The sequence below is a fragment of the Oncorhynchus gorbuscha genome, linkage group LG17 (genome assembly GCF_021184085.1).
Source record: "Oncorhynchus gorbuscha isolate QuinsamMale2020 ecotype Even-year linkage group LG17, OgorEven_v1.0, whole genome shotgun sequence".
Taxonomy (NCBI): domain Eukaryota; kingdom Metazoa; phylum Chordata; class Actinopteri; order Salmoniformes; family Salmonidae; genus Oncorhynchus; species Oncorhynchus gorbuscha.
In genome coordinates this window covers 8712004-8739884 of record NC_060189.1, presented here as the reverse complement: position 1 = coordinate 8739884, position 27881 = coordinate 8712004, and the positions used below count along the sequence as shown (strand labels likewise).

Genomic DNA, 27881 nt, shown 5'->3' with positions numbered 1-27881 from the left:
ACTACCCGTCATTTTGACAATTAAAGACATTGGTACAACTGTCCCATATACTGTTACAGCTAACCGTGCTATTGGGGTTCATTGAAACAGCAGGACATTTTCTGACTTTGGGTCTTCAAGATATAAGTGTGAAGAATCCACATTTTACACAGGTCTCTAAAAATTTGCAGAGAAATGTAAATTGTTTGTGTGAAATTTTGAAATATCTACACTGTTAGAGTAAATACATATTTTATTTTAAACAACTTCAAAATGTGTTAGAATTGTCCCCGTCTCCCCTAAGTAATTTGCTATGTTTATTACTTTAAGTAACTATGGTAACTTCCAAATCAAAACGTATTTTTCTCTGTATCTGGCCCAGATGAGGCCAGTAATTTAGGGAAATGAAAAGCCACTGGCTACATAAGTAATTCGGGTGTAAATTACCTTTCATAGTTACTTGGCTTTTGATTCAGCCCTGCAGTAACACAGATGATTTAGCTAATTATGGTCTGGACTTAAGACATTGATTAGTTGAATCAAGGTATGTTACTGCAGGGAGGAATCACAGACAATAGTTGGAGAACCTTGCATTAGATTATTCCCAATGCAGATTCAGTTGAATTAGTAGATGTGTAAATACATTGACTCATTGAGTTAAGATGAACGATGACATAGTCACGATTTGTTAGACACAACAGCTGTGGTAAGATACTAAAGATGGTGTAACAGGACTGACATGTTGTAACAGGACTGAGATGTTGTAACAGGAATGAGATGGTGTAACAGGACTGACATGTTGTAACAGGACTGACATGGTGTAACAGGACTGACATGTTGTAACAGGACTGAGATGGTGTAACAGGACTGACATGTTGTAACAGGACTGACATGTTGTAATAGGACTGAGATGTTGTAACAGGACTGAGATGGTGTAACAGGACTGAGATGGTGTAACAGGACTGACATGTTGTAACAGGACTGAGATGGTGTAACAGGACTGACATGTTGTAACAGGACTGACATGTTGTAACAGGACTGAGATGGTGTAACAGGACTGACATGTTGTAACAGGACTGACATGTGTAACAGGACTGACATGTAGTAACAGGACTGAGGTGGTGTAACAGGACTGAGATGGTGTAACAGGACTGACATGTTGTAACAGGACTGACATGTTGTAATGGGACTGACATGTTGTAACAGGACTGACATACCTGCGTAGTTTGTCAGTGAATTTCTCCAACTCTTCCTGGGCTCGACGGAGTTCCGTCTCCAGGTACTGACGGGTGGAGTCAAACTCAGACTCCACCATCTCTAGTTTGTGGGTGGTGTAAGACAGACGCTTGCGAAGATCATCCTTGTGATCATGTAGAGAACTAGGCAGGAAGTAGAGTGACAGGCAGACAGACAACGAGGTCAAAACAGCTCATGGTATCATTAGTTCTTAATTCAGGCTGTGAGCAGGGTTGGGGAGGTTATATTCTAAATGTAATCTGTTAGTTACTAGTAACATGTCCGAAATTGTAATCAGTAACATAACTTTTGGATTACCCAAAATCAGTCATGTAATCTGATTACTTTCAGTTGCTTTTGGATTACTTTCCCCTTAAGAGGCATTAGAAGAAAACAAAAAATATCCATCAAATGCATTTGGTGTGTCATCATAGTGGTCTCTGACATCATACTAGTCTCTGACATCATGGTGGCCTCTGACATCATAGTGGTCTCTGACGTCATAGTGGTCTCTGACATCATAGTGGTCTCGGACATCATAGTGGTCTCGGACTTGTGGTCAGGCTCGCTAAGGTCGAACAAATTTAAACTACCGCATTTTTTCAATGTTGAATGAAATGTAATTGATAAAACAGAAAAGTGTTATAATGTATATTTTCACGCATGTAACTGTAATCAATTACTCCACAACCGTGGATGTGAGCAATGCTAAATATTCTTTATGTACAAATTCAAGTTCATGACTAGACATAACATACGTTAGATATTCAAGACCAAAACAAAATGTTTCTGTATTGATAATTATACAATATGTCATCTACATATTGACTGTCTTCTGAAGTGTGATTAAAAATATACATTTGACATTCTCAAAAGGTATTAATTGTTTACAGTATGGTTGCATGACATGAATTTGTCCAGAACTGACTTACTTAAATAAATGGTCAAAATAAAAACACAATCGGACTTAGATAAGAGCGAAAGAGAGAGGCATGAAATGGAGGTGAAATCTAATTCAGCTGGTGTGAAAATCCCCAGCCAAGGAAGGCCTGTGGGTATGTATTGATGGATGGAAGCTAGAGCGCTAATGATTTTCCATTGACAGCCAGGGAACAGGAACCAGCTCACAATTCTGTAATGGGTCACTCCCGTTACACACCTCTCCAGCATGAAATCACTGGCAAACCAGGAAGAGATTCTGATTCTATCGAGATGCAGCACCATGAGGGATTTGTGTGTGTGTAGGAGGAAGGATGTGAATGGGATTATGGGGCTTGGTTGGTGAATACGTTTGGTTTTATATAGATTGTGTACAGTATGTATCTATAGGAGAATACTGAGAATTTTTATCTGGAGAGTGCATGAGTCAATAAGTTTATCTGACATAATGAGTTTCTCTGACCTTCTATGGTAAATGAGAGAGAGAATATGTGTGTGTGTGTGTGTGTGTGTGTGTGTGTGTGTGTGTGTGTGTGTGTGTGTGTGTGTGTGTGTGTGTGTGTGTGTGTGTGTGTGTGTGTGTGTGTGTGTGTGTGTGTGTGTGTGTGTGTGTGTGTGTGTGTGTGTGTGTGTGTGTGTGTGTGTGTGTGTGTGCGTGTGAGAGACAAAGACATACACAGACAAAGAAAAAGAGAGAGGCTGGGAATGAAGTACTAGGTAGGAAAGGGAATGAAGAACAGGGGGGGGGCAGTTTTCTCTGGGGATTTAGATTCTGGCTCAGAGACAATACTCCTGGAGATGTTCACTATCACACTGCCACTGCCACACTGGTCTCATGTCACAGCAGTTCAGCGCCAAACTCAGAGGACAGCCCCTTTTAAGGGATCATGTGATTCTCTCACAGCCTGGTTGGCTATTGCAGAAATAGATTGACATGGCCAACCAGCTTGAAAGATTAAAGACATTACAGTGCATTAGAACGATCAAGGACAAAGGCTTGACTCTGTCTGCTTACAAATTATGGATGCATGGTATTCAAAACTGCAGTGAGGTTGTAGGAAATAAGTCAGTTAAAGATGCGCTATGCAGGAATCGCTCCACCATTTCCTGGTTGCAAAAATTAAAATAGTTTGCCTAATTTGAGTTTATATGACAAAACAAGCAAGTAGAGTGTAGAGAATCACTGTACCATCTAAACCGCTGTGAAATATATGTACCAGAACCAAAAAGATTGTACTTTCAACTGTTTGAAGCTGGAGTTCAAAAATGAAACTTAAGAATGGGAAGAGAATAGAAATAGCAACATATCTACCACTTCTTAGACTTGCTTTCAATGAGAATGACAGATCTATAACCCACATTTCTACGTGAATTTAGTTGGGTCACATATTGCAGCTTTAAGTCTACTGTAAACACGTTATGCCTGCCAGTCTGGACGTTATGATAGGTGTCTTAGGGACTTAAGTTGTGGGTTAAACCCAGACTCTGACATGCTAGGCTAGCCCTTGCATTTCCTACAAAGTCTTTAAAAGACTGTCACTGAAAGCAGTAAGTGATTGGCAGGCATAGTGTGCACATTGCATTGATTTCTGTGGCATAAAACACTAATTATTATACTGAAATTGGGAAATATCATAGACTGTATTTGGTAACATATAGCACAACATCAGCTTTTGAAGGTTGCTTGTCTTCGTTATCTGAATAGTTGGACACAGAAATAAGGTGTTAAATGAATAAGAGACTGATGTAATGAAATTGGTACCATGACAATGGCTTGTAATTGAGATTCATTTTGAACAGTGGTCTAAAGTACTTAAGTAAACATACTTTAAAGTACTACTTAAGTAGGTTTTTGTAAAGTATCTTTACTTTACTTTACTATTTATATTTTTGACCACCTTTACCTTTACTTCACTATGTCCCTGAAGAAAATAATGTACTTTCTATTCCATGCATTTTCCCTGACATCCAAAAGTAAAGTTACATTTTGAATGCTTAGCAGGACAGGAAAATGGTCCAACTCACGCACTCATGAAGAGAACTTCCCTGCTCATCTCTACTGCCTCTGATCTGACAGACTCACTAAACAGAGAACTTCCCTGGTCATCTCTACTGCCTCTGATCTGACAGACTCACTAAACAGAGAACTTCCCTGCTCATCTCTACTGCCTCTGATCTGACAGACTCACTAAACAGAGAACTTCCCTGCTCATCTCTACTGCCTCTGATCTGACAGACTCACTAAACAGAGAACTTCCCTGGTCATCTCTACTGCCTCTGATCTGACAGACTCACTAAACAGAGAACTTCCCTGCTCATCTCTACTGCCTCTGATCTGACAGACTCACTAAACAGAGAACTTCCCTGCTCATCTCTACTGCCTCTGATCTGACAGACTCACTAAACAGAGAACTTCCCTGGTCATCTCTGACTGCCTCTGATCTGACAGACTCACTAAACAGATAACTTCCCTGCTCATCTCTACTGCCTCTGATCTGACAGACTCACTAAACAGAGAACTTCCCTGCTCATCTCTACTGCCTCTGATCTGACAGACTCACTAAACAGAGAACTTCCCTGGTCATCTCTACTGCCTCTGATCTGACAGACTCACTAAACAGAGAACTTCCCTGCTCATCTCTACTGCCTCTGATCTGACTGGAGTCTCGCAGACAAGGTTCAGACTCACTAACCCCTGGCCTCAGTGGTTTCGGAGTTGCTGGACGTTATTTCATGTCAGTAAGTCCCAGAGCCCATCAGTAAGCGGAAACTACCTCAGAACCCTTCATCTAGATCTTGTACTACTTTCTCCATCTACGCTGGACCGGTTCGGGTGCTACATGCAGTGTTTGATTGACTCTGGGGCTGAGAGAACTTCCCTGCTCATCTCTACTGCCTCTGATCTGACAGACTCACTAAACAGAGAACATCCCTGGTCATCTCTACTGCCTCTGATCTGACAGACTCACTAAACAGAGATCTTCCCTGCTCATCTCTACTGCCTCTGATCTGACAGACTCACTAAACAGAGAACTTCCCTGCTCATCTCTACTGCCTCTGATCTGACAGACTCACTAAACAGAGAACTTCCCTGCTCATCTCTACTGCCTCTGATCTGACAGACTCACTAAACAGAGAACATCCCTGGTCATCTCTACTGCCTCTGATTTGGCAGACTCACAAAACTAAACACAAATGCTTCATTTGAAAAACTATTTCTGAGTGTTGGAGTGTTCCCCTGACTGTCCGTAAATTTAAAAAGCAAGAAAATCGTCAATATTTAAGGAATTTGAAATCATTTATACTTTTACTTTTGATACTTAAGTATATTTAAAAATCAAATACTTTTAGACTTTTACTCAAGTAGTATTTTACTGGGTGACTTTCACAATTATGTTAAGGTATCTTTACTTTTACTCAAGTATGACAATTGGGTACTTTTTCTACCACAGCATTTTAAATCGTTTAATGGTGTTAAGAAATCAAATGAATGAAGTGGATTCTTGTCTTGAAGTGGATATGATCGAATGAAATGAAAAGGGTGGCTTTTAAAAGTGGAAACTTCCATCTTACCTTCTTTTCTGATGCTTGCAACCATTTCTCCCGGCTTTGAGTGCTGTTTTCCCAATATATATCTTTTTCATATTCTTCGCTCTGCATTCACTTTCATGTGTTTTCTAGTCGATTCCCAATAATGCTGATGCAGAGTGTGACGTCTAACCTCAACCACTCAGGCCATAAGTCTTGCCTGTGGAGTCAGATAGCAGTTGTCTATCTGTGTTGACCCTGCCAACAGACCACAGAAACAGTGCTGCAGTCACAGATTCAATTGTATATGTTATACATTACTACGACTACGCAGCCTTTCTTTCAGGTCCAGAACAGCTCCCCTGGGCAGAATACGCTCACAGTGCTTCCTTCGTCTGCTACAAGTCTGCTTTTAGGTGCTGTGAACTCATGCATTCATTTGCTCTTTTTGAACAAGCTCACATTCTTCACAGATGATATCTACGAAGGTCAAAGGTAAGATTCGTACTTCCTCCAAAGGCTCCAATGTGCCACTTGATGAGTTCCCCTTTCATATCTCTCCCTTTGTCCAACTCATAATCATCAACAGAACGCATCCACAAACAGCTAAATCCTATGAAGCATCGATGAAATGAGCTGGCAGGTTATTCCCCTATAAATCAGCATTACAGAGCTGACAGAACCTACTGTATTGTGTGTCTATTCATCACGCTCCACCTGGGCTGACTGTTATATCAGTGGAGGAGCTAGCTAGCGTTTCTAACCTCGTCACTGTCACCCTGGAAATGCAGAGTAGTAGGGAAAGGTCTGGTTGACTAACTGTGAGATGGAGGTAAATGAAAGTAGAGATGGCCTACTGCTTTGCTGCTAGGCTAATGTTGGCAGTATTGACTGCATGGTTTACGAGATGATACTAACACAGGACAAAGAGGAGCTTGAAGGGTGGGAGGTGATCAGATATCTTATTTCCACTGATTCCTCTATCACTCATTTCCAGTGGTATAAAGTACTTAAGTAAAAAATACTTTGAAGTACTACTTATGTAGTCTTTTTTTCCCTAAAGAAAATGATGGATTTTTAATTTCATTAATTTTCCCTTACACCCAAAGGTACTCGTTACGTTTTGAATGCTTAGAAAGACAATTCACACACTTATCAAGGGAACATCCCTGGTTGTCCCCACTGCCTCTGATCTGGCGGCCTCACTAAAAACAAACGCTTTGTTTGCCAATTACGCGTTGGAGTGTGCCTTCTGGTTTGCTTAATATAAGAAATGATCTCTACTTTTACTTTTGATACTTGCTTCAACACCTGCCTTGCTTGCTGCTTGGGGTTTTAGGCTGGGTTTCTGTACAGCATACTAGTTACTGTAGGTAGATGTGATGTGCTTCAACACCTGCCTTGCTTGCTGTTTGGGGTTTTAGGCTGGGTTTCTGTACAGCACTTTGAGATATCAGCTGATGTACGAAGGGCTATATAAATTAATTTGATTTAATTTGATACTTAAGTATATTTGAGCAATTCCATTTACTTTTGATACTTAAGTATATTTAAAACCAAATACTTTTAGACTTTTACTCAATTAGTATTTTCACTTGAACTTGAGTAATTTTCTATTAAGGTAACAGATTTTTTTTAAACAGATTTCGTTCACAGATTATTATTTTTTCAACACAGATTTTTTCAACACAGATTTTTTCAACACAGATTTTTTCAACACTGGTTTCTGTCCTTCAAACATTTGAAAGTAGAATGTGATGGATCAGTACCAACTCTAATTCACTCTAATTCAGTTCATTCAAATTTTGAAAATGAAAGACAAACTTCAGGCTGTAGATAATTCACAATGACACCAGTCTTAATGCTCGTCCCAACTTCAGGATCTGGACTACGGTGAGTGATTAGTCAAAAGGAACCTTCCGCCACATTTAGTAAACGAAATCTCTCCACTAATGGTCTCTTTTCAAGATTTCAAGAGGTTGAAGGCATAAGCGAAGTTGAAATACAAGAGGGAATTTCGAAACGAACGTCAAGTGTAAATTTGTGACTCCACTTAGTACTCCCCATCACTCAGTTAGTATCTTATTGAAATAACAGCACAAACAAAATAGGCTTAGATACTGTAAATGTCTAGCAATGCACCCGATAAACGATACTCCTGCCAACTACAGGCACCTATTAACCTGATAATATCATGACAAAGAAGTTCTACATATCCCTGGGAAAGTGTTATCACTGTGCTTAAAGAGCCAAAGCCTCAGTGTAAATACTAACAGGGCTGCAGTAAAACTTTATCGGGGCCCGGCAGAACACCGAGGCAAAATTAATGTTTGTCGCCTGCCTCATTCACTCCAAAGACACCACTACTTATTGTATTTTAATCTCGCTTTGACACTGTCGGGTAGAAGACAAAGAGGAGCCGGGATAGAGGCTGAATACGGTCGCTAGCTGAGGCTTATCTGTCAGCTGCAGTGTGAGAGGTCGGAACTATGTTGTTGCTGGAGTAAGGAGTTGTGCTTGCAGCTACCCGCCCCCCCTCATTCCCCTTTACTCCCCAGTGCTATTGTGACTCCCTTCCTGTGTGTCCGCTATTGTGACTCCCTTCCTGTGTGTCTGCTATTGTGACTCCCTCCCTGTGTGTCCCCTATTGTGACTCCCTCCCTATGTGTCCCCTATTGTGACTCCCTCCCTGTGTGTCTGCTATTGTGACTCCCTTCCTGTGTGTCCGCTATTGTGACTCCCTCCCTGTGTGTCCCCTATTGTGACTCCCTCCCTGTGTGTCCGCTATTGTGACTCCCTTCCTGTGTGTCCCCTATTGTGACTCCCTTCCTGTGTGTCTGCTATTGTGACTCCCTCCCTGTGTGTCCCCTATTGTGACTCCCTCCCTGTGTGTCCCCTATTGTGACTCCCTCCCTGTGTGTCCGCTATTGTGACTCCCTCCCTGTGTGTCCCCTATTGTGACATTTGTAAAATCATAACGTTCTCATTCTATTCTCAGAGAGAGCAGCTCTCGTGGTTCTTTGTGTTAATGAAATATAAACGCTGTTTAATTCAGATGAACAGGTCTGCAATGCGCCATCCATCTTAAGTGTGGTGCCTGATGCCAGCGTCAGGAGGTTATTTGGTGTCTATGAGTCATGGGAGGTGAGATCGAGCTACCTCCCAGATATAGTTATAAATGATCAAACGGATGTCTGAAATGTTAATGCCCACAATGTAATGTAATGTAATCACTCTTTATAGCCTAGAGACTGTGTGGGCCTTTCATCGAAAACAGATCTGTTAAAATCTTATTCAAGGAACCAGATTGACTTCATAACGACCACAAAACGTACTGGCTGAGTAGCCGTCCCACTTTACATGATGGAGTATAACAGTTGTAGGTACTAGGTCAGAGGTGAACTGGGTTCAGCCGCCGGCCAATTTCTGTCGGAGCGAATAGATTGTATTTGAAAATAACAATAATTTCATACCTTGATTACATTGAGACATGATCACATATCTATCTTTTTTGTTCGTTTGTGGGACGACTTAGGAACAGATTTCCTAAAATGAAGCACATTTTTTGCACTTGTTGAACTTGGCCTGCAGGTTGCCTATTGCCAACCCTTGTACTACATTTACATTACATTTAAGTCATTTAGCAGACGCTCTTATCCAGAGCGACTTACAAATTGGTGCATTCAACTTATGACATCCAGTGGAACAGTCACTTTACAATAGTGCATCTAAATCTTAAAGGGGGGGGGGTGAGAGGGATTACTTATCCTATCCTAGGTATTCCTTAAAGAGGTGGGGTTTCAGGTGTCTCCGGAAGGTGGTGATTCAGATGAACTAGGTAATAATAGGTTATAATATCTACAGGTAATAATATCTACAGTACATTGTAATGACACTGGTGTAAGTATGAGAACAAACCAAAAATAAGTACATGCACCTGGTGTAAATCAATGCAAAAACTGTGTGTATGTATATCAATGTGAAAACAACATTATGAAATGTTGGCTGTACGAATTGCATGAATTTAAAAAAGTTTCCGTCCAACTTTTTTCAATATTTTCTGTGGGCAAAGCACAGAAACGGATTGTGATGCAACACTCCAGAAATGGATTGTGATGCAACACTCCAGAAATGGATTGTGATGCAACACTCCAGAAATGGATTGTGATGCAACACTCCAGAAACGGATTGTGATGCAACACTCCAGAAATGGATTGTGATGCAACACTCCAGAAACGGATTGTGATGCAACACTCCAGAAATGGATTGTGATGCAACACTCCAGAAACGGATTGTGATGCAACACTCCAGAAACGGATTGTGATGCAACACTCCAGAAATGGATTGTGATGCAACACTCCAGAAATGGATTGTGATGCAACACTCCAGAAACGGATTGTGATGCAACACTCCAGAAATGGATTGTGATGCAACACTCCAGAAACGGATTGTGATGCAACACTCCAAAAATGGATTGTGATGCAACACTCCAGAAACGGATTGTGATGCAACACTCCAGAAACGGATTGTGATGCAACACTCCAAAAATGGATTGTGATGCAACACTCCAGAAACGGATTGTGATGCAACACTCCAGAAACGGATTGTGATGCAACACTCCAAAAATGGATTGTGATGCAACACTCCAGAAACGGATTGTGATGCAACACTCCAGAAACGGATTGTGATGCAACACTCCAAAAATGGATTGTGATGCAACACTCCAGAAACGGATTGTGATGCAACACTCCAGAAACGGATTGTGATGCAACACTCCAGAAATGGATTGTGATGCAACACTCCAGAAATGTACGTTTCTCTTGTGTATTCCCCCGTGTACTTCACCGAAGGCAATAACCAACACCGTGGATCTTGTCAGCAGAGTAATTACTAATCGGCAGGGTAGCCTAGTGGTTAGAGCGTTGGACTAGTAACCGGAAGGTTGCAAGTTCAAATCCCCCAGCTGACAAGGTACAAACTGTCATTCTGCCCCTGAACAGGCAGTTAAGCCACTGTTCCTAGGCCATCATTGAAACTAAGAATTTGTTCTTAACTGATTTGCCTAGTTAAATAAATAAAAATCAACAAGTGCTTAAGTGCTACAATGGCTGACCCTGAGTACTACTATGGCTGACCCTGAGTACTACTATGGCTGACCCTGAGTACTACTATGGTTGACCCTGAGTACTACTATGGCTGACCCTGAGTACTACTATGGTCGACCCTGAGTACTACTATGGCTGACCCTAAGTGCTACAATGGCTGACCCTGAGTACTACTATGGTCGACCCTGAGTACTACTATGGCTGACCCTAAGTACTACTATGGCTGACCCTAAGTGCTACAATGGCTGACCCTGAGTACTACTATGGTTGATCCTGAGTACTACTATGGCTGACCCTGAGTACTACTATGGCTGACCCTGAGTACTACTATGGCTGATCCTGAGTACTACTATGGCTTACCCTGAGTACTACTATGGCTGATCCTGAGTACTACTATGGCTGACCCTGAGTACTACTATGGCTGACCCTGAGTACTACTATGGCTGACCCTGAGTAATCCCAGAACACATGGCTGTGTTCCGAGATTCATCCAATGCCATTGAGGAGTATACCACCTCAGTCACAGGCTTCAGCAATAAGTGCATCGATGACGTTGTCCACACAGTGACCGTACGTACTTATCCCAACCAGAAGCCATGGATTATAGGCAACATCCTCACCGAGCTAAAGGCTAGAGCTTCAGCTTTCAAGGAGTGGGACACTTAGGACACTTAGGCCCTCAGACGAACCATCAAACAGGCAAAGCAACAATACATGACTAAGATTGAATCCAACTACACCGACTACACAAAGGGAAAGCCAGCCATAAGCTGCCTAGTTGCGCGAGCCTACCAGACGGGCTAAATGCCTATTATGCTCGCTTCGAGGCAAGCAACACTGAAGCATGCATAAGAGCACCACCTGTTCTGGATGACTGTGTGATCACGCTCTCCGTAGCCGATGTAAGCAAGACCTTTAAAACTTTATTACCAGGACGTGTACTTACTTACTTACTGACTTTATTGTCCCCATGGGGAAATTTTGTTGCAGTGTCATGTACACATTTAAAGTGGATTTTAAATACAAAACAAAATTGACAATACAACTTTCATAACAGTTACATATCAATAAAACTTTGTTTTTTAAAGACTAGCCTGCTGGCCTTACTGAGTCGATAGGAACATTAGCCCGAGCTATTTCGGAGGGATATCACACCTGGCTGAAATGATTGTCTAGTTCTGTTTTTCCTGCTGAGGGATGCACTATACCTGCGCCCAAAGGGGAATAGTTCAAAGTTCGGGTACAGGGGGTGGCTTGGGTCTAAAATGATTTTGTGAGCTTTGAGGAGGGCCCTGACCTTAAAGATCTCATCCAGGCCTGTCTGTTTGACTCCAAGTACCTTGCTTGCTGTGGTGATAATCCTTCTCAGCATATTTCTCTGGCTGACAGAGGCATTGCCAAACCAACAAACAATACAAAAAGTTCAAAATAATCTTAATTAAAGCTTTGTAAAACACAGTCAGTATAGTAGAGTCTACATTAAAAGATCCCAGCTTTTTAAGAAAGTACAGTTTCTGTAGATCAGGTCTGTACATTTACTCCACTGAAGCTTATTGTCCAAGAGGACACGCAGGTATGTGTATTCCTCTACAGTCTCTTTATTCTGACCTCTGATAGATGTTGTAGAGGAGGTGTTGTACGCTTCCTGAAGTCTATGCACATCTCTATATTCTGACCTCTGATAGATGTTGCAGAGGAGGTGTTGTACACTTCCTGAAGTCTATGCACATCTCTATATTCTGACCTCTTATAGATGTTGCAGAGGAGGTGTTGTACACTTCCTGAAGTCTATGCACATCTCTTTGGTCTTGTTGGTATTGAGGACCAAGTGTAATTCCTCACACCACTCTACAAAGTCATCTAGGACCGGGCCATGATGTTCCTCGTCATCATGCAACAGGCTGATCAAGGCAGTACTCAGAGAATGCCTGGACCAACTGGCAAGTGTCTTCACTGACATTTTCAACCTCTCCCGGACCAAGTCTGTAATAGCTACATGTTTCAAGCAGACCACCATAGTCCCTGTGCTCAAGAAATCAAAGGTAACCTGCCTAAATGCCTACCGCCCTGTGTAGTAAGAGGTGTCAGTGTGTAGAGGTGTCAGTGTGTAGAGGTGTCAGTATGTAGAGGTGTCTGTATGTAGAGGTGTCAGTGTCAGTGTGTAGAGGTGTCAGTGTGTAGAGGTGTCAGTGTGTAGAGGTGTCAGTATGTAGAGGTGTCAGTGTCAGTGTGTAGAGGTGTCAGTGTGTAGAGGTGTCACTGTGTAGAGGTGTCATTGTGTAGAGGTGTCAGTGTGTAGAGGTGTCATTGTGTAGAGGTGTCATTGTGTAGATGTGTCATTGTGTAGAGGTGTCAGTATGTAGAGGTGTCAGTATGTAGAGGTGTCATTGTGTAGAGGTGTCCGTGTGTAGAGGTGTCAGGGGGTAGAGGTGTCAGTGTGTAGAGGTGTCAGTATGTAGAGGTGTCATTGTGTAGAGGTGTCAGTATGTAGAGGTGTCATTGTGTAGAGGTGTCAGTATGTAGAGGTGTCAGTGTGTAGAGTTGTGACAAGCACATCGAGATCTGGATCAGTCTCTGACAGCTCTCCAGAGGAAGCATGTGGCTCTATGAGATTGGTTAGATTGGAAAACCTTAAAGGAAAACCAATCTAATCAATCTCACTGAGCCACATGCCCCCCCTGGAGAGTTCTCCAATGAAGAGTCAACGTTCTAACAGCATCAAGACCAGTTTGCCCTGCGGCCCTGCCATTCATGCCATGGCAAGATTGAACATCTTGCCTAGAGGAACCATCTCCATATGGCTAGGCACAGATTGAGTGTTGAGCCTTGGAGGTAGGCGCTTTAAATGGGTGGAAATTACAGGAAGTACTTGGCTCCTGTCTAAGAGTTGTGTGGTTTTCTACTTGCAGCTCTATACTGTTGGTTCACACAGTCCAATTTAAAATCACTTTGTCATGCTGTGTATTCAGTGATGTCCTCTACGCTGGTTTCTGCATAGCATCTGTCCCTTTACAATATCTGGCACAGGATCTTAGACATATTGAAGCACAATTTGAAAAGACGCCCAAATAGCTTCACTAATTAGTTAGAACAAAGTTTTTACAAAATCGGCAAATTTCATCACAATGAAAAAGTTGTTAAAGACATTATAACGATGTTTGAAATACCACATAAAAAGATAAGATTAGAATTTGCGGCAATAAAAAATATCACAGGAGCCATTAACCAGACAAATTAAGGTTGTGAATTGTGGGGAAACATATGAGGACGGCCAGTCTTTCCAGTCAATGACCATCTGGAAAGTTCAACACCAACTGTTCATATCCTCCATCCTTATTATCCTGTTGCCCAGCAACAACACCCATTAACACAGTCTGATTCAAGATTTCTTTGTGCAGTATAGTCAACTCCAATGGTTATTGTTATTGCTATGTGACCATAAGAATTGGCTGTACAACACAGACAGAGGGCGGCAGGGTAGCCTAGTGGTTAGAGCGTTGGACTAGTAACCGGAAGGTTACAGAGCTGACAAGGTACAAATCTGTCGTTCTGCCCCTGAACAGGCAGTAAACCCACTGTTCCTAGGCCGTCATTGAAAATAAGAATTTGTTCTAAACTGACTTGCCTAGTAAAATAAATAAATAGATATTTAAATATGTTGGGCCTGTTACCGAAAGGTTGATGGATAGAATCCCCGAGCCACAAGGAAAAAAATATTCTTAACTCACTTGCCTAGTTAAATAAAGGTAAAATAAATAAATCCCTGAGCCACAAGGAAAGAAATCTGCAGTTGTGCCCTTGAGCAAGGCAATTAACCCTAATTGCTCCAGGGTAGCCATCAATAATGGCTGATCACCTGGCTGTGACCCCAGTGGGATATGCACACCTCATACCCGTACTGGTTAGTACTGGTTAGTACTGGTCAGTACCGGTTAGTACTGGTTAGCCACTTCATACAGTGAAACAGGATTATATAAGCACTCTGTATTATTATTATGCTTGAGTGAGACGACAATCCTTGAAATTGATTTCAATTAACAGTGTTTCCGATACAGGAAGAAAAAGCATTGAAACTATCAACAGCCTTCAGTACCAAGTAGGTTTAGCTAGGACAGTAACTTCAGCCCTGCCTCACATCTCTCCTGAACAATATGACATAGAGTGCTTTACAGACCTAATCTGCCTTCTACCTCTCTCCTGCTCCATTTGTTCTCTGCTGATGAAGTTTAACCAACTTCCTTCAAGAGCTGTAGAAACACAGACATTCAGCAGAGAGGAAGTCTAGGCTAGAGAGAGTAAGAAGGGAGGAAGTTGAACCATCTACTGTAGGGCAAAAGGAGAGAAGAGATGCTCTGCTGGGAAAGGATCCAAAGCAGCATGAGCTTTCACGCCCTCCTGAGTCCTGACGTTCCTGGCGGCTCTTATCTGTCAGGAGGGCTAAACTTTCACTCCCTCCTGAGTCCTGACGTTCCTGGCGGCTCTTATCTGTCAGGAGGGCTAAACGTTCTCTCCCTCCTGAGTCCTGACGTTCCTGGCGGCTCTTATCTGTCAGGAGGGCTAAACTTTCTCTCCCTCCTGAGTCCTGACGTTCCTGGCGGCTCTTATCTGTCAGGAGGGCTAAACTTTCTCTCCCTCCTGAGTCCTGACGTTCCTGGCGGCTCTTATCAGTCAGGAGGGCTAAACTTTCTCACCCTCCTGAGTCCTGACGTTCCTGGCGGCTCTTATCTGTCAGGAGGGCTAAACTTTCACTCCCTCCTGAGTCCTGACGTTCCTGGCGGCTCTTATCAGTCAGGAGGGCTAAACTTTCTCTCCCTCCTGAGTCCTGACGTTCCTGGCGGCTCTTATCTGTCAGGAGGGCTAAACTTTCACTCCCTCCTGAGTCCTGATGTTCCTGACGGCTCTTATCTGTCAGGAGGGCTAAACTCTCTCTCCCTCCTGAGTCCTGACGTTCCTGGCGGCTCTTATCAGTCAGGAGGGCTAAACTTTCTCTCCCTCCTGAGTCCTGACGTTCCTGGCGGCTCTTATCAGTCAGGAGGGCTAAACTTTCTCTCCCTCCTGAGTCCTGACGTTCCTGGCGGCTCTTATCAGTCAGGAGGGCTAAACTTTCTCTCCCTCCTGAGTCCTGACGTTCCTGGCGGCTCTTATCTGTCAGGAGGGCTGAACTTTCACTCCCTCCTGAGTCCTGATGTTCCTGACGGCTCTTATCTGTCAGGAGGGCTAAACTTTCTCTCCCTCCTGAGTCCTGACGTTCCTGGCGGCTCTTATCAGTCAGGAGGGCTAAACTTTCTCTCCCTCCTGAGTCCTGACGTTCCTGGCGGCTCTTATCTGTCAGGAGGGCTAAACTTTCACTCCCTCCTGAGTCCTGACGTTCCTGACGGCTCTTATCAGTCAGGAGGGCTAAACTTTCTCTCCCTCCTGAGTCCTGACGTTCCTGACGGCTCTTATCAGTCAGGAGGGCTAAACTTTCTCTCCCTCCTGAGTCCTGACGTTCCTGGCGGCTCTTATCTGTCAGGAGGGCTAAACTTTCACTCCCTCCTGAGTCCTGACGTTCCTGACGGCTCTTATCTGTCAGGAGGGCTAAACTTTCTCTCCCTCCTGAGTCCTGACGTTCCTGACTGCTCGTATCTGTCAGGATGGCTCTGGAAATTAAAAATAGGGGAAACAGTGAAACCTACTCATTCCAGGGTTTTTCTTTATTTTTACTATTTTCTACATTGTGGAATAATAGAGAAGACATCAAAACTATGAAATAACACATATGGAATCATGTAAAAGACCAAGTCCATATTATGGCAAGAACAGCACAAATAAGCAAAAAGAAATGACAGTCCATCATTACTTTAAGACATAAAGTTCAGTCAATCCAGAACATTTCAAGAACTTTGAAAGTTTCTTCAAGTGCAGTCGCAAAAACCATCAAGCTTTATGATGAAATTGGCTCTTATGAGGACCGCCACAGGAAAGGAAGACCCAGAAGTAGCTCTGCTGCAGAGGATAGGTTCATTAGAGTTACCTGGGTCTCATGAGGACCGCCACAGGAAAGGAAGACCCAGAGTTAGCTCTGCTGCAGAGGACAAGCTCAGTAGAGTTACCAGCCTCAGAAATGGCTGCCCAATAAATGCTTCACAGAGTTCAAGTAACAGACACATCTCAACATCAACTGTTCAGAGGAGACTGCGTGAATCAGGCCTTCATGGTTGAATTGCTGCAAAGAAACCACTCCTGAAGGACACCAATAAGAAGAAGAGACTTGTTTCGGCCAAGAAACATAAGCAATGGACAATAGACCGGTGGAAATCTGTCCTTTTGTCTGATGAGTCCAAATTGTTTATTTTTGGTTCCAACCTTCGTGTCTATGTGAGATGCAGAGTGTATGAACGGATGATGTGATTCCCACCATCAAGCATGGTGGAGGAGGTGTGATGGTGTGGGGGTGTTTTTCTGGTGACACTGTCAGTGATTTATTTAGAACTCAAGGGACACTTAACCAGCATGTCTACAGCGGTACGTCATTCCATCTGGTTTGGGCTTAGTGGGACTATCATTTGTTTTTCAACAGGACAATGACCCAACTCACCTCCAGGCTGTGTAAGGGTTATTTAACCAAGAAGGAGAGTGATGGATGACCTGGCCTCCACAATTTCAAGACTTCAACCCAATTGAGATGGGATGAGTTGGACCGCAGAGTGAAGGAAAAGCAGCCAACAAGAGCTCAGCATATGTGGGAACTTCTTCAAGACTGTTGGAAAAACATTCCAGATGAAGCTGGAAGGCAAACGGGTGGCTACTTTGAAGAGTCTCAAATATAAAATATATTTAGATTTGTTTAATAACTTTTGGGTTACTACATGATTCCATATGTGTTATTTCATAGTTTAGATATCTTCACTATTTTCCACAATGTAGAAAAGAGTAAAAATAAAGAAAACCCTGGAATGAGTAGGTTTGTCCAACTTTTTGACTGGTACTGTATATATATATTTGTTTTTCATATTTGAAAACATATTTGTTTTCTCATGATTTGGTTGAGTCGAATTCTCTCTCTCTCTCTCTCTCTCTCTCTCTCTCTCTCTCTCTCTCTCTCTCTCTCTCTCTCTCTCTCTCTCTCTCTCTCTCTGTCTGTCTCTCTCTCTCTCTCTCTCTCTCTCTCTCTCTCTCTCTCTCTCTCTCTCTCTCTCTCTCTCTCTCTCTCTCTCTCTCTCTCTCTCTCTCTCTCTGTCTCTCTGTCTCTCTGTCTGTCTCTCTCTCTCTCTCTCTCTCTCTCTCTCTCTCTCTCTCTCTCTCTCTCTCTGTCTCTCTGTCTCTCTGTCTCTCTCTCTCTCTCTCTCTCTCTCTCTCTCTCTCTCTCTCTCTCTCTCTCTCTCTCTCTCTCTCTCTCTCTCTCTCTCTCTCTCTCTCTCAGTCTCTGTTGCTTCAAAAGACAACATCTAAGTTAACCAAGATTGAACCCAGGTATCCATCACCATATTGTCTGTATAATATTGTGATTCATTGCAAACCCTGGTTTGGAGAAAGGTGAAAATAATTGAACTCGTTTCTGCATGCTGCCTAACCTGAGAGAAATCTGATTTGATACTGTGTAAAATCCTTACTGATCCTGAGGTTGCCAAGACAACGCCAGTCACTAGGGAAAGTCTACACACCCCTTGCACTCTTAATGTATCTAAAAACATACATTAGATTTTTACCCTACCTATCTACACAACCTACTCTACATTTTGAAAGTGAAAGAAAAATACAGAAATCTTCCAAATTATATATTTTTTTAAATTGCGTGTGATTGCATGTGTCTTCACATCCCAGAGTTAATACTTGATGGGGAAGCACCTTTACAGCTGTAAATCATTGTGAATTAGATTCTACCAACTTTGCACAGGGCAACATTTATCCATTTTTATTCGTCAAAATTACACAAGTAATAACATTGGGATGTGAGGACATACTCAAAAAGGTAGGAACACAATGTGTAGATGTCATTTAAAGGCAGCAAAATGTAATTTAAAGGCAGCAAAATGTAATTTAAAGGCAGCAAAATGTAATTTAAAGGCAGCAAAATGTAATTTAAAGGTAGCAAAATGTAATTTAAAGGAAGCAAAATGTAAAGACTGTGCAAAATGGTGGGTAGACTTTCACAAGGAACTGTGAACAGACCACCCAAATTCAGCATGCATTGTTGCTAGCAATTACATATACTGAGCACCAATAAGACAAGGAAGTTACTGAAAACCTAAAGAATGACGGATATGCATGTTTTAGTTTACAACCAGCAGTGGGGGTATCCTGTATCTCCTCTGCACAGTGCAGCACAGCGGAGGAGCGTGACATTCACATTTGACTCCTCAACAAAGGCTTTTACATTAAAAACCCCTTTCACTTCATCAGCCCAATCCAGAGGTTGTGAATCCACAGCTGTATATATTTTCCCTACAGAAGCCCTGTGCTGGGCTGGGAAAGGGGGTGGAGGGAAGCCTCTGTACCTCTGTTTTTGGAGAAGTCAGCAGAGAGAGAGAGAGAGAGAGAGAGAGAGAGAGAGAGAGAGAGAGAGAGAGAGAGAGAGAGAGAGAGAGAGAGAGAGAGAGAGAGAGAGAGAGAGAGAGAGAGAGAGAACCAGCCATCCAGAGATCCCAGGCTTTGCTAGGGTGTTCTGGTTCCCCTGCTTTCTATCTGCTCTCTGACATGCTGGTGAAATGGCTCTGTGACAGTTGGACACATTTCCAATTGGCTAGATTTGTCCTAGGACTGACATGTAGGCAGTTAACAGGAGCACAGGTAGTATGGGATGGAGATGAGATGGAGGAGGAGGGACTGGGCATTTACAGTTGAAGTCGGAAGTTTACAAACACTTAGGTTGGAGTCATTGGAGTGGCCATCACAAAGTCCTGACCTCAATCCCATAGAAAATGTGTGGGCAGAACTGAAAAAGCGTGTGCGAGCAAGGAGGCCTACTAACCTGACTCAGTTACACCAGCTCCGTCAGGAGGAATGGGCCAAAATTCACCCAACTTATTGTGGAAAGCTTGTGGAAGGCTACCAAAAATGTTTAACCAAGTTAAACAATTTAAAGACAATGCAACCAAATACTAATTGTAAACTGAAATGTAAACTGACCCACTGGGAATGTGATGAAATAAATAAAAGCTGAAATAAATCATTCTCTTTACTATTATTCTGACATTTCACATTCTTAAAATAAAGAGGTGATCCTAACTGACCGACTAATTCCAAAGACTACTGACTGGCTCCTTCCTAACGGGGGCTCAGAATTTATTAAAATCTGGCAACCCATGAATTCACATATGTCAATACGTGTTAAGGTTAATAAACTAAAACTTACTTTATGGGATTCCTGTCAATGGCAAATACTGTGAGCCCTTAGTTAAAATGACATTTTGGAATGTGTGACTCACAGTGCTTACAGCTGAGACACACTAGTCTGGACAGGGGCCTTTGTAAATGCAATATTCACTCCGGAAATTGGTTCACTCAAATGTATTTTTTTTCCTGGGGGGGTAGAGCCCTCTCTTTGTTTGGATCAAACAGTTGTAATGGAAGGGGGCGGAACTCTGGGGCTATGTGTGGCTGTGTGTGGCTGTGTGTGGCTGTGTGTGGCTGTGCGTGGCTGTGCGTGGCTGTGTGTGGCTGTGCGTGGCTGTGCGTGGCTGTGCGTGGCTATGCGTGGCTGTGTGTGGCTGTGCGTGTGGGTGTTTGAGTGAGAAAGCCAGACTAGATGTGTTGTACCTGTCAGACAAATCCTCAATAAACAGAAATGGATTTGTTTAGTAACTCTCACCAGATTCGATGGGATGTGTAACTAAACCATAACCCTGGAGTTCCGAGTCCACAAATGGTTTGATATGAAGGAACAGCATCCATAGACTCTAACCAATTCTGGGAAAATTGGAAAACAAATAACATGAAGAATTTATCTAAAAATGGGCTTTTCTCCAATCTTTTTGTATAACAAAAAGAATAAAGAGCAAATTACTCCTAGACCACTCCAATTACAATGAGTTACAGGACCCCTCCAACCTTAAAAAAGGCCTGTGACCTTAATAAAATTATAAAATATAAAGACAACAAATCCAATTGGCTATACATCATTTCTCATCAACCTCCTCCAGATGCCAGACCACACAAATGGCTTTTATAAACACCAGCTCTCATCCACTTGGAAATAATAAGAGTGAGAGAGTGTTAGAGAGAGAGAGAGAGAGAGAGAGAGAGAGAGAGAGAGAGAGAGAGAGAGAGAGAGAGAGAGAGAGAGAGAGAGAGAGAGAGAGAGAGAGAGAGAGAGAGAGAGAGAGAGAGAGAGAGAGAGAGAGAGAGAGAGAGAGAGAGAGAGAGAGATTTTCAGAGCAATACTCATTCATGAGGCATCAAAGCCAAAGGAACTGAGTAACATTAGGAAATGCTATAGATGGAAGGAATGCAGTTTGGAAACCTACCAAAAAACAATTAGGCAACAGCAAATTCAATCCCTTTTTAGACAATTTCCTGGGTAAAACTTTCTACTGTAATAGTGAAGGTGTAAACTTGTCAGTAGAAAATCTTGACAATATATTTGTCCTCTCAGCTTCCCTATCACTTCTAAAAATCTCAAATAGAAAACCGAAGAATGAACAACAATGACAAATGGTTTGATGAAGGAACAGCATGGCAGAAATCAGCTCAATGTAATTGAAGAATCCATAGACTCTAACCAATTCTGGGAAAATTGGAAAACACTAAATAACATGAAGAATTTATCTATCCAAAATGGAGATGTATGGGTAAACCACTTCTCCAATCTTTTTGGCTCTATAACAAAGAATAAAGAGCAAAAACATATACATTATCAAATACAAATCTTAGAATCAACTATTAAAGACTACCAGAACCCACTGGATTCTCCAATTACCTTGAATGAGTTACAGGACAAAATAAAAACCCTCCAACCCAAAAAGGCCTGTAGTGTTGATGGTATCCTTAATAAAATTATAAAATATAAAGACAACAAATTCCAATTGGCTATACTAAAACTCTTTAACATCATCCTTAGCTCTTGCATCTTCCCCAATACTTGGAATCGAGGACTGATCACCCCAATCCACAAAAGTGGAGACAAATTTGACCCCAATAACTACCGTGGGATATGCGTCGACAGTAACCTTGAGAAAATCCTCTGCATTATCATTAACAGCAGACACGTATATTTCCTCAATGAAAACAATTTACTGAGCAAATGTCAAATGGGCTTTGTACCAAATTACCGTACAACAGACCACACATTCACCCTGCACACCCTAATTGACAACCAAACAAACCAAAACAAAGGCAAAGCCTTCTCATGCTTTGTTGATTTCAAAAAAGCCTTCAATTTGGCATGAGGGTCTGCTATACAAACTGATGGAAAGTGGTGTTGGGGGAAAAACATACGACATTATAAAATCCATGTACACAAACAACAAGTGTGCAGTTAAAATTGGCAAAAAACACACATTTCTTTACACGTGGGGTGAGACAGGGATGCAGCTTAAGCCCCACCCTCTTCAACATATATATCAACGAATTGGCGCGGGCACTAGAAAAGTCTGCAGCACCTGGCCTCACCCTACTAGAATCCAAAGTCAAATGTCTACAGTTTGCTGATGATCTGGTGCTTCTGTCACCAACCAAGGAGGGCCTACAGCAGCACCTAGATCTTCTGCACAGATTCTGTCAGACCTGGGCCCTGACAGTAAATCTCAGTAAGACCAAAATAATGGTGTTCCAAAAAAGGTCCAGTTGCCAGGACCACAAATACAAATTCCATCTAGACACTGTTTCCCTAGAGCACACAAAAAATGATACATACCTTGGCCTAAACATCAGCGCCACAGGTAACTTCCACAAAGCTGTGAACGATCTGAGAGACAAGGCAAGAAGGGCATTCTATGCCATCAAAAGGAACATAAAATTCAACATACCAATTAGGATCTGGCTAAAAATACTTGAATCAGTCATAGAGCCCATTGCCCTTTATGGTTGTGAGATCTGGAGTCCGCTCACCAACCAAGACTTCACAAAATGGGACAAACACCAAATTGAGACTCTGCATGCAGAATTCTGCAAAAATATAATTTGTGTACAATGTAGAACACCAAATAATGCATGCAGAGCAGAATTAGGCCGATACCCACTAATTATCAAAATCCAGAAAAGAGACGTTAAATTCTACAACCACCTAAAAGGAAGTGATTCCCAAAACGTCCATAACAAAGCCATCACCTACAGAGAGATGACCCTGGAGAAGAGTCCCCTAAGCAAGCTGGTCCTGGGGCTCTGTTCACAAACAAAAACACACCCCACAGAGCCCCAGGACAGCAGCACAATTAGACCCAACCAATTCATGAGAAAACAAAAAGATAACTACTTGACATATTGGAAAGAATTAACAAAGAAACAGAGCAAACTAGAATGCTATTTGGCACTAAACAGAGAGTACACAGTGGCAGAATACCTGACCACTGTGACTGACCCAAACTTAAGGAAAGCTTTGACTATGTACAGACTCAGTGAGCATAGCCTTGCTATTGAGAAAGGCCGCCGTAGGCAGACATGGCTATCAAGATAAGACAGGCTATGTGCACACTGCCCAAAAATGAGGTGGAAACTGAGCTGCACTTCCTGACCTCCTGCCCAATGTATGACCATATTAGAGAGACATATTTCCCTCAGATTACACAGATCCACAAAGAATTCGAAAACAAATCCAATTTAGATAAACTCCCAAATTTACTGTGTGAAATACCACAGTTTGCTATCACAGCAGCAAGATTTGTGACCTGTTGCCACGAGAAAAGGGCAACAAGTGAAGAACAAACACCATTGTAAATACAACCCATATTTATGCTTATTTATTTTCCCTTGTGTACCCTTAACCATTTGTACATTGTTACAACACTGTATATATATATATAATATGACATTTGCAATGTCTTTATTGTTTTGAAAGTTCTGTATGTGTAATGCTTTACTGTTATTTTTTATTATTTATTTCATTTCTGTATATTATCTACCTCACTTGCTTTGGCAATGTTAACACATGTTTCCATGCCAATAAAACGCCTTGTAAGTCGCTCTGGATAAGAGTGTCTGCTAAATGACTTAAATGTAAATGTAAATGTAAATGAATTGAATTGAATTGAGAGAGTGAGAGAGAGAGAGAGAGAGAGAGAGAGAGAGAGAGAGAGAGAGAGAGAGAGAGAGAGAGAGAGAGAGAGAGAGAGAGAGAGAGAGAGAGAGAGAGAGAGAGAGTTAGACAGAGAGAAAGAGTGTTAGACAGAGAGAGAGGGAGAGTGTTAGACAGATATAGAAAGGGAGGGTTAGACAGAGCGAAAGAGAATTAGACAGAGCGTGTGTTAGAGAGGGAGAGTTAGACAGAGAGTGAGAGCAACTTTAACCATTTGTACATCGTTACAACACTATATATATATGTATAATATGACATTTGAAATGTCTTTATTCTTTTGGAACTTCTGTGAGTAATGTTTACTGTTCATTTGTATTGTTTATTTCACATTTGTATATTATCTACCTCACTTGCTTTGGCAATGTTAACATATGTTTCCCATGCCAATAAAGCCCCTGGAATTGAATTGAGTGTTAGAGAGACATATTGTTAGAGAGGGAGAGAGAGAGAGAGAGAGAGAGAGAGAGAGAGAGAGAGAGAGAGAGAGAGAGAGAGAGAGAGAGAGAGAGAGAGAGAGAGACAGACAGACAGACAGACAGACAGACAGACAGACAGACAGACAGACAGAGAGAGAGAGAGAGAGAGAGAGAGAGAGAGAGAGAGAGAGAGAGAGAGAGAGAGAGAGAGACAGAGAGAGAGAGAGAAGAGAGAGAGAGAGAGAGAGAGAGAGAGAGAGAGAGAGAGAGAGAGAGAGAGAGAGGAGGTTGTACCATTCAGTACACTGCTCCAGGCTAGGGAAACACCAACCCCCTGGCTTAATGCTACTCTTTACACTGTTCAAGTGGAAAGACTAACAGTGTACTGTACCCACAACAATACACAAGCATATATCTCAAAGTCTAAATTAAAGAAGCCTGGCTTAACTTGGCCTCGGAGCAACTGTTGGTGTGAGGCCTCAGTCTCAGGAGAATAGAAGTACAGTTTACTGTCCTGTGGCTGACGTGTACATCTAATGAAGAGAATGTGGTGAGACACGAGTCCTCACCCACTCGGGGGCAGTTCATACCACGCCAGTGTTGTTATCGTTGTTGTACGGTGTGTATCGACGACGGAGGCATCATACTCAGGACACTAACATCATACGACAGGGAGAGCTAATAGACGTGGTGTTAATCTCCTCCTTCACTATTCAGGTAGTGGAGCACTGCAGTAATACAGTGGTTCTGTGGTGCGTTCATCAGTACAGTGTTTGCTATGTTACGTGCAGTTTGTACTGAACAACACATCTCCCCAAAATGGTGTGCACCGTTCTTATTAAACAGCCTCTGAGGTACATTTGTTCCCGCTTGGTGGGCGTGGCATCTGGCGAGGTGTTGCTTGATCAATGTTGGTGTGACCATTTGAAATCGCGTGCTGTACACGATCGCTTTCTGGACCACCATAATCACACCACTATTCAACTGGTCGTTCGGTTTACATTGAATTAAACTTTTAACACAGTTCGGTCGCACTGAACAAACCGCTTACGTTTTGATCCTTCACCTTGGTGTCAACTGCCTTTGTCATGGCACTAGGAACATCACAGGGAGGTCAAGGCTGTTTCCCTGTTTGAGTGGATAAATGAGATGCATCACCTCAGGCTGTTTTTTTTATTTTTTATTTTATTTTACTAGGCAAGTCAGTTAAGAACACATTCTTATGTACAATGACGGCCTAGGAACAGTGGGTTAACTGCCTGTTCAGGGGCAGAACGACAGATCTGTACCTTGTCAGCTCGGGGATTTGAACTTGCAACCTTTCGGTTACTAGTCCAACACTCTAACCACTAGGCTACCCTGCCACCCCCTGTTGGTGAAACACTCCAGAGATTCCAAATATCCCTCTGGACTCAGTCAAGGCAAAGGTGCTATTTGTTGTAAAGGGGCAATCTGCGGTAGAAACAACAACAAAAGCGGACACCCCGCCACTGTTTTGGTAAACAGATGGTGCTGGAGAAATGGAACTGCTGTTACCACCCTTCAATTCATAGACAGAGCTACGGATGCATCCATGATATCAAAATTATAGTTTTAACCATGTCTGGAGGCCATACAGTGTTTGTTTACATTTACGTTGTTTACAAACATTGGAGTAAAACAAGCTTATATTTTGGTTTCTGATGTGGTACGACATTTTTAATTAAGATCATGAAGCATTATAAATGATATTCTTCAAGAATCAATGGGTATATATCATTCAGAAATCGATGTAGTAACTGAAGATTGTCCATTTAATTTACTAATGGCAAATGGGCATCATCTCAATCAATCAATTTCCCACCTCAAGGTTAATTCTTGAGGTGAAGACAATTAACTCCTAAGATGTTATGGTCACATTGTGATGAAGTCAACATTATAAATTCGATGGAGAGCTGGAAATAGCGTTCTAATTCACTCAGCGTTTTGCAAAATAAAATATTAACCAATCTCCCATGTTCCGTCAAAAATATTGTCGTCATGAGTTTGGACACATGAAAAGAGGAATGATTCAGGTGAAGATAATAACAACTTTGTTTCATGTCACACATTCCTCCAACATGGTCTCTCTTGGTACCATTTTTGTTAAGCTACAGAGGTGTCACTGAATGACAGATAAAATACTTAGCCTATTATATAATTCCCACCGTAATCTCATTCACGATACAAATGAACTCAATGGGCAAAGAGAAAAAGAAATGTTAACACAACTCTAATAACCATATCCATTATCCAACTAACTGGGAGATCTCTCAGTAACGCACAGCACAGATAAATATACATGCCAGTCCACTTCCTGTACTGCATACATTCTACAAACATATCATTTGGAGCTCTTTGGAATGCCCGGCAATTTCCCCTCATCATCTCATCACTGGTTCTTTCACAGAGTGTCAGATTAGCAACAAGGCAAAGCACCACAAAGCACGCAATAAGACCCACGGCAAAGAATTACCAATCATTACGTGTAAATGGTATGGCAGCTTTTTCTCTCACACGCACACCCACTCATGAACATATGCTTCCCTCAATCTCCTCTGCTTACCGTTTATATGCTTTACGTCTCATTTTCAACGGGTAAGATCACAGTATTCATGTGTCTGTGCATCCGGAGCTCTGAGCAGTAGCAGCAGTAGCGGTATGCACTATGAAATAAGCCCTCCACCAATACTGACTGGACACAGACATCAGAGCTGAATGAAGCAGGAGGGAAGAGAGAGAGAGTGAGAGAGTGAGAGAGAGAGAGAGAGAGAGAGAGAGAGAGAGAGAGAGAGAGAGAGAGAGAGAGAGAGAGAGAGAGAGAGAGAGAGAGAGAGAGAGAGAGAGAGAGAGAGGAGGGTGAAAAGAGAGAGAGAGAGAGAGAGAGAGAGAGAGAGAGAGAGAGAGAGAGAGAGAGAGAGAGAGAGAGAGAGAGAGAGAGGAAGAGGGTGAAGAAAGAGAGAGAGAGAGAGGAAGAGGGTGAAGAAAGAGAGAGAGAGAGAGAGAGAGAGGGGTTGTGGTGTTTCAGCATGGCAGAAAAGTGGGAAAGTGAAAGTGGCCTACCTCATGTCATACATCTTCCCATCAGACACCGAGTGGGGGAAGATATGCAGGAAAGGGGGAAGAAATTAAAAGATTAGATGGATAAAGCCATTTTTCATCCCGGGTGTTACTGAGCTGAGACACTCAGTCTAGTATCTTTAACGAGGCTTTCGTGGTATAAGTGTCTTTCAAAGACGCTCGTACACATTACATACTCACTAACACACTCCACATCAGCAGAGAGAGAGGAGGGGAAAATATTTCCCTACACAGGTGCCCCAGGGCCATGGGTAGGGAAAGAGAGAGAGAGAGAGAGAGAGAGAGAGAGAGAGAGAGAGAGAGAGAGAGAGAGAGAGAGAGAGAGAGAGAGAGAGAGAGAGAGAGAGAGAGAGAGAGAGCTACAGAGAG

At 42.3% G+C, this 27881-nt stretch overlaps 1 protein-coding gene across 1 annotated transcript in view; it reads right to left on the bottom strand.

Annotated features, from left to right (window-relative positions):
* LOC124002292 (brain-enriched guanylate kinase-associated protein-like) overlaps positions 1-27881 on the bottom strand; it is an 81432-nt gene that overhangs the window by 42021 nt on the left and 11530 nt on the right. Inside the window, exon 2 of the mRNA XM_046309675.1 lies at positions 1197-1358. Coding sequence (XP_046165631.1) covers positions 1197-1358 — 162 coding nt within the window. The remainder of the gene's footprint in view (positions 1-1196; positions 1359-27881) is intronic.